This window comes from Myxine glutinosa, chromosome 13, assembly GCF_964187855.1.
Source record: "Myxine glutinosa chromosome 13, kmMyxGlut1.1, whole genome shotgun sequence".
NCBI lineage: Eukaryota > Metazoa > Chordata > Myxini > Myxiniformes > Myxinidae > Myxine > Myxine glutinosa.
This window is the reverse complement of record NC_136273.1, coordinates 56,600,767-56,615,790: the sequence shown is the minus strand read 5'-3', so window position 1 is coordinate 56,615,790 and position 15,024 is coordinate 56,600,767. Positions and strand designations below refer to the sequence as shown.

At 46.5% G+C, this 15,024-nt stretch overlaps 1 protein-coding gene across 1 annotated transcript in view; it reads left to right on the top strand.

The window, feature by feature from the left end:
• The window catches only part of INPP5E (inositol polyphosphate-5-phosphatase E), a 104,706-nt gene that overhangs the window by 85,388 nt on the left and 4,294 nt on the right, over nt 1-15,024 (top strand). Inside the window, exon 9 of the mRNA XM_068134456.2 lies at nt 5,009-5,116. Coding sequence (XP_067990557.2) covers nt 5,009-5,116 — 108 coding nt within the window. The remainder of the gene's footprint in view (nt 1-5,008; nt 5,117-15,024) is intronic.

The following is a 15,024-nucleotide window of genomic DNA, read 5'->3' as shown; positions in this document are numbered from 1 at the left end:
GAGGGGCCGGGTAGCGGTCGGGTGTGGTGGCATCGTTGAGGCGGCGGTAGTCCCCGCACGGCCGCCATCCCCCGCCGGGCTTCGGCACGATGTGCAGTGGCGACGCCCAAGCGCTCTTGGAGCGCCGTACGATGCCCAGTCGCTCCAGCGTAGCGAACTCCGCCTTTGCCACCGCGAGCTTCGTCGGCTCGAGGCGGCGTGCCCGGGCATAGACCGGTGGCCCGACGGTGGGGATGTGATGTTCCACCCCGTGCTTGACGGCCACCGCCGAGAAGGTGGGCCGCCTGAGGGCCGGGAAGCTGGCGAGGAGGCGGTTGAAGTCGTCCGCTGCCGGAAGCGTACAGACCAACCTCGCCGGGATCGAACCGCTCAGCAAGCCGCTTGGCGAGCCGCTCGGTGAGCCGCTCAGGGAGCTGCCAAACAAACTGCTCAGCGTGCAAGCAAGCGAGCTTAACGTTTCGGCCTGGATGAGGCGTCTGTTCTTCACGTCCACCAACAGCCCATTTGCACATAGGAAATCCGCACCGAGCAATGCCATGGGCACGCTGGCGGTTACGAACGTCCATTGAAAGCGTTGCCCTCCGAACCACAGGGAGAGGCAGCGCTTCCCGAATGTGCGTATGGGTGTCCTGTTGGCTGCAAGCAACGCGGGGCCCCGGCCCGCGGTTCGCTTGTCGGACGTGGAGGCGGGGATAACGCTCACCTGTGCGCCTGTGTCGCAGAGGAAGTGACGCCCGGACAAGGTGTCCGTGACAAAAAGGAGGCTGCTGGAATGGCCGTCGCTTAGGGCCGCTCCCGAGCGCCGGCTTGGTAGTTTCCCGACTTGCCAAACGAGCACGGCGGGCAACAATTCCTAGCCTTGTGACCAAACCTGGCGTGGAAACGGCACCAGGTTTGCGGCGGAGGCGGAGGCCGCGGTTTTCGCGGTGGTGGTGGGCGGGGCGTGGCGGCGGCCACGCAGTGTGCATCGGCATCAGCCTCGGGAACCACGAGGTGTGCATGCGCATCAGCCTCGGGAACCGCGACGGCCGCACCGAAGCTCGCCCGCGTGTCACAAGCCGCGAAAAACTTGTCGGCCTCGACGGCCAGCGCGCGGGGTTCCTTTATTTCGGAACCGGCCAACGCGAGGCGTACCTGTGCCGGCAGCTGGCGTAGAAAGAGCGCCCGGAATAAAAAATCCGGGGCTTTGTCACCCAGTAGCGAAAGCATGTAGTCCATCCGGACCGATGGTCGTGTGTCGCCGAGTTTGGGAAGGTCCATGAGGCGGTCGGCCCGCTCGCACTCCGTGAGGCCGAACGTGGCGATGAGGAGACGCTTGAGCGTCTCGTACCTGTGGTCGGCCGGTGGGTTCCGCAGGATGGACACGACTCGGGCGGCTGTGCCGGGCCCGAGGGCGGCAATGACGTGGTAATACCGCGTCTCATCCGCCGTTACGCCTCGAAGTCGGAACTGTGCCTCGGCCTGCACGAACCATACTTCGGCCCGAGCTTCCCAAACCTCAGGGAGCTTCACCACTACCGCGTTGTTGGCCATGGCGCGTTCTGTTGGTCAGCGGCGGCTGAACCAGCATCAAGGTCACCAGTGAAGTGCGGTGCTATGCGCACGACTTGTTCGCCAAGAAGAGAAGCAACAACGCAGGTAACCAAAAAAGTCTTTATTACAAAGCTCAACTATAGTACTAAGGTGCTCGGGGCTGCGCGCCCCGTGTTTATCCCGAGGCCACGCCTACCCCTCGGGCGTGGCCGACACCCTCTTGGTGCGCGGAATGATGTCACCGCGCCAGCGCCATCGTGTCCGCCACAATATCAACTTTATCGATCAATATTGTTGAAATGAAGATCAAATAGCTGTATGTTGAAATATGTTGAAAAAGTCAAAACTTTACATGGGGTGGACTTACTTTTTCACGTGACTGTATATACATACATACATACATACATACATACATACATACAAACATACATACATACATACATACATACATCCAGTCAGACTTCGACATTCGCGGGGGATACAGTTCCTGGAAAATGCCACCAAAGTCGAATCTGCGAATGTGGGGACATTGATTCAGTGGGGGGAATTTTTTTTTTACGATATTTTTTTCTCTATGTTGAGGGTCCCAGGCACGGACTGTATAGCCCTCATCGAGGAAATAAAAAAAATTCCCTTTTTAAGGCTATTTTCCCTGCTAGAGCAGGGGTTAGCCTTGTGGGCCCCATGACAATTATCATGGTTCCCTTTTTGAGGAAATGTTTTTATGGCCGGTTGCCCTTCCTGACGCCAACCCTTTAGTCGCCTCTTACGACCTCTTACGACACCTAGAATAGGTACTATGGTGTGCCTATTCTAGGCCAGGGCACACACCAGCACATTCATCCCAGCAAGCTGGTACTCAATTTGCCGACCTCGGAAGGATGACAGGCTGAGTCAACCCCCCTGGCGATAATTCAGCGATCAACCAGGATTCGAACCCAGGATCCTAGAATCCCAAGCCAGCACCCTAACCACTAAGCCATCACCAGGCTATAGCCCTCATCGAGGCCAGGCCTTAAATAAAAGAGCAGAAAAGTGTATGATGAAAAGTGTATGATGTTTGTTTGCAAGAAAGAGAGATTAAAGCTAGGCCCGGTAGCGATAGTTTGAGTGAGACAGAAAGTAAGACCAGCAATCCTGACACGGAGAGTGTAAGATGGTCCTGGGCACCACATTAACGCGCCTAAGTCAGAACGGTAGTACCACCCTGCGTGGTTGCTGTCTCCAACCTATTACCTAAACTACATGGCCTAAGCTCTTGGAAAAGCTGTGACACAAAACAAATCAGGACACAACGTAACAAAGGGAACAACAGGAGAAAGGGGGACATCAACAGCAGGGTGGAGGGAGAAAATAGACGATGAGGGAGAATACAAAGGGTGGACAAGATTGATACATAAGAAAATTGTTTGGGAGGGGTGGAGGCGGTTTAACAGCTGTAGAAAAGATGATTATTTTGAATGGGAGATGACGAGATGGTGGTGAACAGCTGTCTTGAAGACCTGGAGGGAAGAATGAGATTGAAGAGAGTATGGATGGTGGTTCCACCAGCGGGGGAAAAGAGGAATAAATAAGTGTAGGTGAGCAGTGGTTCTGGATTTAGGCAGTTTCATTCGGAGGGGGTTGCTGGTGGACCACGTGCATCCTGCAGATACCTGCCAGGGACAAAACGTGGAGAGGTCAGAGAGTGCAAGTCTTGACAAGGTGCCACCTGGTTTTAGAGGAGGGAGACAAATATTCAAGCTCATTCTTGAGATTGGACAGATGCTGGTTTCTGGCACTGCACAGAGTAGACACACACTTGTTGCGAGCTTTGTGGAATTATGGTTTATTTTGTTTGTTTTTTTGTATACAAGATCGAGGCTCGTGTAAGAGCTAACATTAATCACAAAAAAAAACGGACGCATAAAACATATATTAAAGGGAGCGGTAGACAAGATGGGGAAAGAGAGGGAAGCACACAAGTAGAACAGTAGAGAACAGGGACATCGGGAGATATGTGGGAGGAAGACGGCTTGGGGGGCAGGAGGCATGTGAAAGAGGGAGGGGGTGGGAGAGATAGAAAACACATGGACACTGCGAGGACTTCCAGGAAAGAAGTTGGCATTTCAAAAAAGTGGATCTGGGGTCTGGGGATCTGAGGTTGTCTTCAGTTGCGGTTTCCTTCCAGGAGGAGAATGCAAGTTGTTTTAAAGCAACTGATGCACCACAGGATTCAGATTACGAAGAGCGGAAGGATGGGTAAGATAAGATAACTGAAGACGTGATGGGATGAAACTGTTCATAAGAAAGAGCAGGTTTCTGTGGAAGAACTGCCAGGCTGATTTAATATCAGTGGCAGTGGATATACAAGACCAGTCCTCTTGTGTAAAACAAGTACAAAAAGTTTTAATTAAAACAAAAGCTGCGTCGATGTTACACAATGCCTAGATGCAGCTGTGCCTATAACGTCGATGTTATAGGCACAGGACATTCCTATAGATTCGATTACTTGATGTTATTTTTGTGCAAAGTGAAAATATATCTCGGCAATTTCCCGTGTGTGGCGACGAATTTTTAATATATCTCGGCATTTTCCCGTCTGTTATTTCAGGCGGTGTATGACTGACCATGCCGCGATTTAAAAAAAAAAATCTCGGCAATTTCCCGTGTGTGGCGACACGTGAACGAAGCTATGCTCCTCTCTCCACATTATTGTGACGACGTATAAATGAAATATTTCATCGTGACGATTGTCATCAAATGGACGAATTTTTAATATATCTCGGCATTTTCCCGTCTGTTATTTCGGGCGGTGTATGACTGACCATGCCGCGATTTAAACAAAATATATATATCTCGGCTATTTCCCGTCTCTTATTTTGGGCGGTGTATGACTGACCATGCCGCGATTTAAAAAAAAAAAATCTCAATGGACTTGAAGTTACAGGCCTTTGAGAATTCATTTCGTTCTATAAAGGGCAACTTTCATCGGATTTTTTCCCCGTTTTTTTTCAACCGAGTCTAAAACTATGTTAGCGACTGTGAAAAATGAAATGATATATCGAATTTGATTTGAAATAAAACTGTGTGAGAGAGGAAGACACCACGGGCCTACAAAACAGGCCTCAAAGCTATGCGAGTTAATAAAATGGTGGATATTTGTTTATATGAAGGCTCTCCCAGAATGGGTGGAGCTATGGTTCCCAGAATGGGTGGAGCTTTGAGGTTTTGTCTTCTCTGCAAGAACAAGAAGAACAAGAAGAAGAACAACAACAACAGCAGAGGGCACTCTATGAGCAGCGTCTGCGACGCGGCTAAAAAAAATATATATATATATATATATCAGATATGAAGAGCTAAATGACCAGGCTTCCTGTGTCTATTGATATACTCATACAACCTGAAACGTCAGCACTTTGCGACCATTTTATTATCGTGCTGTAGAAGCATAATTTTGTGAAAATGTCCTAATTGTCACCCCCTTCTCGATCAGCATACCGCTGTGTGCTGGCCTCTTTGGTCGTGACGTCTACCTGGAAGCCATGCAGCGCAGAGTGCAGCGACCACGCACAAAGAAAACCAGTAGTATATGCTCCATCTCGTGAGTTGGCACTGGGCGGCATGGTGTGGCTTCTTCACCTTGTGCTAACACTAGGAGGTGTCAACGTGGAACAGGCAGGGTTCCTTTAATGGGGTTTCCCACTACAATGCATGCTGTTTGCTTTGCTTCGACTTTTTAATAACACATGTTTCCCCAACCTTTGTAAAGGTTTTTTTTTTTTAGTTACAATTATAATTAAGTGTAAGGTATGTCGAGCAGCAACAGGAATTGGTTGGACAAACTCCATGGAGCTTCAATAAGCTTTAACTGGAATTACACGGCTTCCAGGAGAAAGAGGTGGGATGTAGGTGTGCCAGCCCCAAATGGAGAAAATACCCCATTGTGCTTGGAAAAAAGGTGTATAGGCCTAGTCGAAGTTCCGCACAACCGTGGAAGGGCTTTGCTCAGCACAGAATGCCCACTCTGTGCTTGGCTTTAGCTACCAACTTGGACACGTGATCTGCTGATCTGCCCATGGGTCATGTCTGATGGTATGGCTCAAGAGTTCAAGGGACTTCTAAAAGTTGATCGCAGAAGTAGGTAGATGGGTTTTCTTGACTTTCTCTATCGAGAGAAACTGAGGATGTAAGACACAGCCATGTTCCATTAATCTTTTTTCGGTTTGCTGTGAGGGATATGGTCACTGCCACCCTGTCACATAAGGAGCCATCCAGAAGCACATGCTAAATGCATGCATGGAGGATATCACCCAGCCAGGGTTGAAGACTCTTGAAAACCACAGATAGAGAACTTGGCTAGCAAAGCTGGGTAGCAGACAGTGGTGTTCGGGTTAGGGTGTGTCCAGCCCTCCTGTTTTCGATTCAGGGCCTCTATCCATTTATGTGAGAAGAGAAACAGCATGTCCAGAGTTAAATGTCTGAGGTAAATAGCAAACTTGGAATCAGTGATTTGACTACGGCCTTTAGCCAAGGAGATTGAATACAACAGGCATTTTAAAGGCCATTTCCCCTGCCAGAGCGGGGGTTAGCCTTGCGGTCCCCATGACAATCTTCTCCATTTTGCCCTATTTTCTGCATCTCTCCTTGTTAACCCCCTTGCCCGCATTTCTTCTTCGACCATCTTCAGCCAAGTCTTTCTAGGTCTTCCCCGTTCTCTACTTCCTTCTACATTCATTTCCATCACTCTTCTCAACCAGTCACTTTCATCCTTCCTCAACACATGACCAAACCATCTCAACCTGGTCCTCTTCACAGCATCCATCACAGGCTCTATTCCCATCATCTTTCGCAATTCATCATTTGTCTTCCTCTCTCTCAACAATACTCCGCACATCCACCGAACCATTCGCATTTCCACCCTTTCCAGCCTCCGTTGCTGCTCTACATTCATGACCCATGTCTCGCTCCCATAAATCATAACACTTCTCACACATGCAGCATACACCTTTCCCTTCAGCTTCAACGACACTCCCTTCCTCGTTAGCACGCCACTCAGTTCCTGAAACTTCTTCCATGCACATCTCACTCAAGCAACCATTGCCGAATCTGATCCACCTTCTCCATTCAGCATGTCTCCTCGGTAACAAAATGTTTTCACACCTTCCAGCTTCACGCCGTCTCCAAGATCCAACTCAACATTTCCTCCATCTGCAGCTCCCTCTGTGCACACCTTACATTTGAATGTAGCTGCCACACTGGTAAATGACCCTCTCAGACCACTACATTTCTGATGAACCCACTCAGCGCACATTGTACATTGAATGGAATTCACTCCGACACCCTTCCTGCACACAGCACACGACCACTTCCCAGGTCTTTCCACCTCACCACATGCTTTACCACTTGCCATCACCTTCGTTTTTCTGATATTCACCTTCAGACCTTTTGTCTCCATACATTCCTTCCACTTGTTCATCTTTTCCTTCAGTCCATCCATACTTTCTGCAATCAACACCAGATCATCTGCATACAACAACTCCCATGGTAAACCCTCCTTTACGTTCTGAACCAGCACCGCCATCACAGCTACAAATACTAGTGGACTTAGTACCGACCCCTGATGCACTCCCACCTTCACCTCAAACTCACCACTGTTCCCGTCCTTCGTCCTTACAGCTGTGCGCGCTCTTTCGTACATTGCCATCACTACTCTGATCAACCATTCCTCCACTCCTAACTTCCTCAATGCCCATGTCACTACTTCACGTGGAACCCTATCGAATGCTTTCGCCAGATCAACAAACCCAAGAAACAGCTTCTTCCTCTTCTCAATGTACTTCTCCTGCAACTGCCTCACAATAAAGAGCGCGTCTGTCGTTCCTCTTCCTGGCATAAATCCAAACTGCATTTCGTCGATCCTCACCTTCTTCCTTATCCTCCTCTCCAACACCCTTTCCAATACCTTCATTCCATGCTCCAATAACTTTATCGCACGGTACGAGCCACACTCCAGAGGGTCACCTTTCCCCTTGTATCGAGAGACGAGGGTACTCAGTTCCCAATCCACTGGAATGCGGCCTTCGTTCACCACCAAGCCAAGGAGATTGAATACCATCCAGAAATGTCTCGACATTCAAAGGTGTAAAATTTCACTTTTGACACCTGAGAATCCTTGCGGCATTGGGAAAGGGAGAACAAAGGAGAAGATGGAGAGACATGGGTTGGGGACTCTAGCTTTGCAAGAAAATACAAAGTCTGCGTCGTTACTTGCGGAGTCTGCAGCCTTCATGTGACAAGACCATCAGCATGGGGAGTACAGCCCCAGGTGCTTTGGATTGCAGTCTTTGCCAGGCAGTTTGTGTCAATTGCCAGGCTAACCCCCGCTCTCGTAGGGAAAATGGCCTTAAAAATGCCTGTTGTTGTTGTTGTTGTTGTTACAGATACCTTGCAATCTCATCGCTAATTTCTTTACCATCGTTTTTAGTCTATTTTTATGTTTTATTTGCTGCAAGTTCATGTAAACTTGAACAAAAGTGATGTCAGAAAATGTACAAATAATATTCAAATGAAATGTTGGTGTTTCCTTTGCATCTACATCGCACAACACAGAAATTCTGAAATACCAGGGAGAGAGGGAATTTGCAGGAGTGTTACACTTGCATCCAGAGTATTTTGTCCAAAAACAAGTAAATGAAAGGTTGTTAAACATGTGAGCCAGGCTGTGTACCTACATCATGTAAATTGGTGTCTATGAAGGACAAAACTTTTGGGGAAAAAAGAAAGAAAGAAGAGAAATAGGACGACGAAACATCCTCAATGCTGAGATGATGTACCTTGCTATCCGAGTAGGCCGAGGTTACACGAAAAAATGAATCCAGTAATATTGACAACAAGGTCGGATTTATCACGGAAAAAAATTGGATGGAAATACGAACAGCACAAAGGGAAGAAAATATGAGATCCGACTCGGAAAACGTAACTTTGGTTCAAGTGGAAGGAGCAGCTGTGGAGCAACACCGAACTGGAAGAGGAAGAACGTACAACACCAACCAGAACTTTCCACATGAGTAAGGAAGCGGTACGAGGAGATGGGATAGAGATGTTCAAGATAATTAAGGGCACCGACAAAATAAATGCAGAAGAATTATTCAGCACAATAGACAGTGTTAGGACCAGGGGCCAGAGCCTGAAAGTAAAGAAGAGGAGAGTGACGACGGTACTAAGGTAGGGGTCTTTCATTCAGAGGAGGTGATGCACGGAATGGTCTCCCTGGAAAAGTAGGGGCAGAAGAAACAGTAGATAAGTTTATATTGGAATTAGATAGGTACCAATAAGTATTGGGGATAGAGGGGTACAGGGTTATTGACAGGACTTGTTAGATATCTTGAGTATGGATGGGTCTTTGTGTACACCTGTGCTGAGTGTGATGTTTGTGAGCGGGTCTCGTCAGGGATAAGGGTTAGGGTTATGGTTGTTAGGGTTAGGTTAGGGTTAGTGTGTGGTTGGTGTTGTACATTCTCCACCATAAAACCGCCTTCGCCCACCCTCCACCCACCCACAATTTATTTTAACACCCTGGCGTTATCCCTGAGCCCGCTATATTCTTCCCATCCCCATTCCTCCCCCATTTTAATTAAGTTCTCAGCTTGATGGGTTTGTTTAATCTGGTGTTGGTGTCTTGCAGGTATGATGGGCCGAATGGCCTCCTGCACCAAATCTCCTTGTCCTAGATTCATGGCAGGCGGCTCCTCCCTAGCCTGGCGCCCCAGGTGGATGCCTAGCTCACCTGCCCCTAACCCCGACCCTTCCTTCAGTCAAATGCCAGACCCCCCCCCCGGCCGGTTCATGAAACGCTTACAAATGAAAGACGCTCCCTGCCCACCTCGACAAAGTAGCAATACTTAGAGCTGTTAAAGTAAGCAGGAGCAGTAGATGATGATGATATGCTCGAAACTCCATAAATGTTTGCATTTCTCAGACTTGCGTATCCCGTACGTGTGGCTAACAAGGTTTGGAAGATCGCAAAACCTTGGGAATGAAATGACAGATTAAACCATTATGACCATGAGTAATGGAGTTCCAGCATTTATGGGATTTTGCCAATTGCTGGCAGAACATGATGCACTCGTTTTCAAAGGACTCACGCGAACAGGTTAATCTCCAAAGGATTTACAGTAATCCGCAAAACTCTGGACGCTCATGGACGAGAGACAATAAGTGTCTAAAAAGCCACACTTAAAAAACAACAACAACAACAACAACAACAGTAAAACAACTCTTTCTTGATCGAAGCAAGAACTTCATTTTATAACCTGCAAGCAGAGACAAGTAAAACGTGTTTAGGAATTCTCGTTTTGAAATCCTCAACCTTCTGTTTTCATGATAAATCTAAAAGAAGGAAATTTCTATTTACGAATCCACTAAAAGGTTCGAGTGAGCACTATCACTGAAAAATAACAAAGGTCCCAGGTAGTTGTAATTACCTTGAAATTGCTTCTCTTGAGAATTTTGTTGAGAATTTCATGCAATTGAGTTTTTATGTTAAGGTAACAAAGCGTTTAATCCTTCATTCCACACATTACTCGAGAAGAGAAGGAATCATCTTCAGAACATACATAAACCTACTACTACTACCTTCTTTAAGAGCATCAATTATTCTCTCCCTCTTGTGAGGTCGGCTGGCTAACGCTTGTGGCCCTAGAGGTATGCTGCTGCACCTGAGAGCTGTCTACCCTGGGCTTGAATCTCGACCTACACGGGGCACTGCATCATTGGCACATATGTTCCCCCAGAAAATGATGCCACCCACCTGTAGGCACATGCTGCATATGAAAGAAGCACTTGGGCAAGTGTGCACATTCCTCTATAATTACCTGATGTTTGCTGATATGACTTTAACTAGAAGTGATGCCGACCACATCCTATGCAGGTTCTCCTTCAAGGTGCACTTCTGACTCAAACAAGACTCAAACAAGACTCAAACACGTATTGTGGGGGGGAAAAAAATCAGTTTTATTCAACTTCAAGCTCCAATGGACATTTTTCATAACTTTTACATCGAAGCCTGGTGGACTTCTGTTATTTATTTATTTTCTTTTTTTCCCTGAAATTGTATATTGTTCTTCAAATGCATTCAATCTCTGAACGATTTTAAAGTTCTCTTTTTAACTGTGGGAGTTTGTACAAAATTGATCCTCATTAATTTAATCAACTGGAAAGCATCATTACTACTACTACTACTACTACTACTATATTTGCCTGAACTTTCCTGAGAGCGCAAACCTCTATTGTCTTTCCAACAAAAGCACTACTTATATTACTACTACTACTACTACTACTACCACCACCAATACTACTACTACTACTACTACCACCACCACTACTACTACTACCTCTATTACTACTACTCCTACTACTACTAATACCCCTATTACTACTACTCCTACCTCTATTACTACTACTACCACTACTACTACTACTATTACCTCTATTACTACTACTCCTACCTCTATTACTACTACTCCTACCACTACTACTACTACTATTACCCTCTATTACTACTACTCCTACCTCTATTACTACTACTCCTACCACTACTCCTACCACTACTACTACTATTACCTCTATTACTACTACTTCTACCTCTATTACTACTACTCCTCCCACTACTACTACTACTATTACCTCTATTACTACTACTCCTACCACTACTACTACTACTACTACTACTACTACTACTACTATTACCTCTATTACTACTACTCCTACCTCTATTACTACTACTCCTACCACTACTACTACCACTACTGCTACTACTACCACTACTACGACCTCTACTACCTCTATTACTACTACGCCTACCACTACTGCTACTACACTACTACCACTACCACTACTACTACCGCCACTGCTACTACCACCACCACCACCATCTATCCTTTCGAGGGATGGTGCACAAATTGATACATTGTTTTGCATGCAGATCACCAGTATGACAGTTTCCTGGGTCGGGATTCGAACCCAGGCTAGACAGTGTAAAGGTGGGTGCACATACCTCGTGTAAAGGTGGGTGCACATACCTCGTGTAAAGGTGGGTGCACATACCTCGTGTAAAGGTGGGTGCACATACCTCGTGTAAAGGTGGCTGCACATACCTCGAAGAACCTCAAGGAAATCCTACCAGCCCTAAAATAGAAACATGTCTGAGTTTGGTGATGTATTCACATGAGTTTGGAACATGTTAAAAGCATTTATTGATACTGTTTCACAGGTACAGCACAATCAAAGTTAGGGGGGAAAGCAATTACAAATGCAAAACTGTCCAACATCATTACACGATATCAGAATTAATTATAATTATATGACCGCGGGTGATAAACAAACCCATTACATGACCGCTGCGGGGCGTGTTTCCCCCAAATATAAGAGCAGGTACACGCACACCTGGATCACACTCCTATATATACAGAGGAACGTGTGAAACGCACATTGATATCCCATCTCTACCAAACTACACCATGTCTTGCTCCGCTCTCAGCTGTTGCGCCTCCCAGCGCAATTTCTCCAGCCGCTCGTGTGCCAGCTTGCTGGGTGGCAAGAGGGCACCGAGATGCACGGCCTTCAGCCTGTGCAGAAGCACCTGCGGTCGGCCCACCCGCTCGTCCATCTGCAACCCGTGCTGCAACCGTCCCGGCATCTGCCTGCCCCGGCCGTGCCTGCCCCCGGTGCCGTGCGGCCCGTGCGGATCGTTCCCGTGCGGCCCGCTCACCTCGGCGGCCGCACCGTGCGGCGTGCTGCTCATCAACGAGAAGCAGACCATGCAAGACCTCAACGATCGTCTCTCGGGCTACCTGGACAAGGTGCGCTACCTGGAGGCCACCAACCTGGAGCTCGAGTGCAAGATCAAGGAGTTCCGTGCCAACAAGTGCATTGCCGAGCGCGAGTGGGACCCGTGCTTGAGTGGCATCGAGAGTCTCATGTACCAGGTAAGGATTCCTGATCCTCATTCGTGAGCTGGCAGGCCAGCCTAGGTTCGTTAGTTGGTGCCAACATTAGTTGGTGGACATTGAAGATCCCACGTTATCCTTCACGAGTAGGCAAGCTATCGCCGGCATCCTGGCCAAAGTACAAATTCCTGCTCGAACCTGCAAGGGGCACTGCATCAACAACACAGACATGATGACCCCCAGCAAATGACGCTGCCTGCAGCATTGCGCTCCAAACGGAGGAAGAAGAAGATAATAATTTGCTTCAAATAATTCTTCACGTTGGCGGCAATTTATCGAAGTGGTGAATTCGTAGCGGGACATTATTGACATTATTCATGCACTGCCCTACCTGTGAAGCACCTATCCGACAGGTTAGAGTCAGGTCCGCAATCGCACCCATGCTAGATAGCGCATAGGTAGGTGTGGTAGGTAAGAGGTTGGTGCAGGGAGTTTTAAAATCTCCGCGATATTTGTCATTTTTAACCGCACTAGTGGCCTTTGCTTGCAGACTGCAACCAGGTACTTAAGCCTATCTGTATACTACATACATGAATTTATATATATATATATATATACTAGCGTGTGTGTGTGTGTTTGTGTGTATGTATGTATGTATATATATATATATATATATATATATATATATATATAATTATATATGTCTGTCTCCCGTTTATGGCGGCCACCTCCCGTGCTGCGTTTGAAAAGCTCAGCATTCACCTTTGAAATGATGGGAGAACAGGCATAAATGATGTTGATGCCAAATTTTATTTTGCAAGCAGGACATTTTGCCCTCTTTTTTTGACAAATTTAACCTCCACAGCGATTTTGTGGTGGCCGGTATAGGTGGCTCTGAGAGAAGGCAAAGTGCAACACAATTAACCTTTTAAAAGCTTTTCCTGTCACTGTGGACAGGTATTTTTTGTGTATGTATGTACAGTCACGTGAAAAAGTAAGTACACCCCATGTAAAGTTTCGACTTTTTCAACATATTTCAACATACAGCTATTTGATCTTCATTTCAACAATATTGAAAGATAAAGGTGATATAATATAACAAATATCATGAAACATTTACATTTTGTGGTCCATTGTATAATTTAAATAAACATAAATGCAAATTTCGCATGTGGAGAAAGTAAGTACACCCTTACATTTATCACGACTTCAAATACCTAAAAGTAGAATCAGGTGCACCAGCTCAGGTGCAAATGATTAGAACATCGTTAGAGAGGATCTTGGAGGAACCTGTCTTATTTAAACCTCAGACATTTAGTTTGGTTTGCTCTTTGTTGTTGAAGTGTGCGGCGTCACCATGCCTAGATCAAAAGAGCTCTCTGAGGCCTTCAGAAAGAAGGTTATAGATGCCTACGAGTCTGGGAAGGGATTAAAAAATATCTCCAAACAATTTGAAATCAATCATTCGACTGTCCGGAAGATCATCTACAAGTGGAGAAGATTCCAAACAACTGCCAACTTGTTCAGGCCAGGCCGCCTCAGCAAGATCAGCCCGAGAGCAGACCACAAGATGCTGAAAGAAGTCTCAAAGAACCCCAGAATGTCATCACGGGACCCACAGGTAGCTCTTGCCACTGTTGATGTCAAAGTGCATGAGTCTACCATTAGAAAGAGGCTGCACAAATTTTATCGACATGGAAGGTGTGCCAGGAGGAAACCTTTGCTGTCAAGAAAGAACATCAGGGCAAGACTAAAGTTTGCCAATGAACACCTCGGCAAAGACCAGCACTTCTGGAACAATGTGCCCTGGACAGATGAATCAAAGGTAGAGCTATTTGGCCACAGTACCAGAAGACATGTTTGGCGAAAACCAAAGACAGCATTTGACCACAAGAACCTGATACCAACTGTAAAGCATGGTGGTGGAAATATTATGGTTTGGGGCAGCTTTGCTGCATCAGGGCCTGGGCAGCTCACCATCATATAATCCACTATGAATTCTTCATTGTACCAGAGGGTGCTTGAGGATAATGTGAGGCCATCTGTCGGAAAGTTGAAGCTCAATCGAAGGTGGACCTTGCAACATGACAATGACCCTAAACATACCAGTAAATCGACCAAGGAATGGCTGAAAAGAAAGAAATGGAGGATTCTGGAATGGCCAAGATAAAGCCCGGATCTAAATCCCATCAAGATGTTGTGGGGGGATTTGAAACGAGCTGTGCATGCAAGGCACCCCTCAAACATCGTACAGCTGAAAGAATTCTGCATGGAGGAGTGGGCAAAAATTTCTCCCAGTCGATGTCAGAGACTGGTAGACAGTTATAAGAAACGCCTACTTGAGGTTGTTTCTGCCAAAGGGGGCAATACCACCTATTAGAGCCAAGGGTGTACTTACTTTTTCCACATGCGAAATTTGCATTTATGTTTATTTAAATTATACAATGGACGACAAAATGTAAATGTTTCATGATATTTGTTATATTATATCACCTTTATCTATCAATATTGTTGAAATGAAGATCAAATAGCTGTATGTTGAAATATGTTGAAAAAGTCAAAA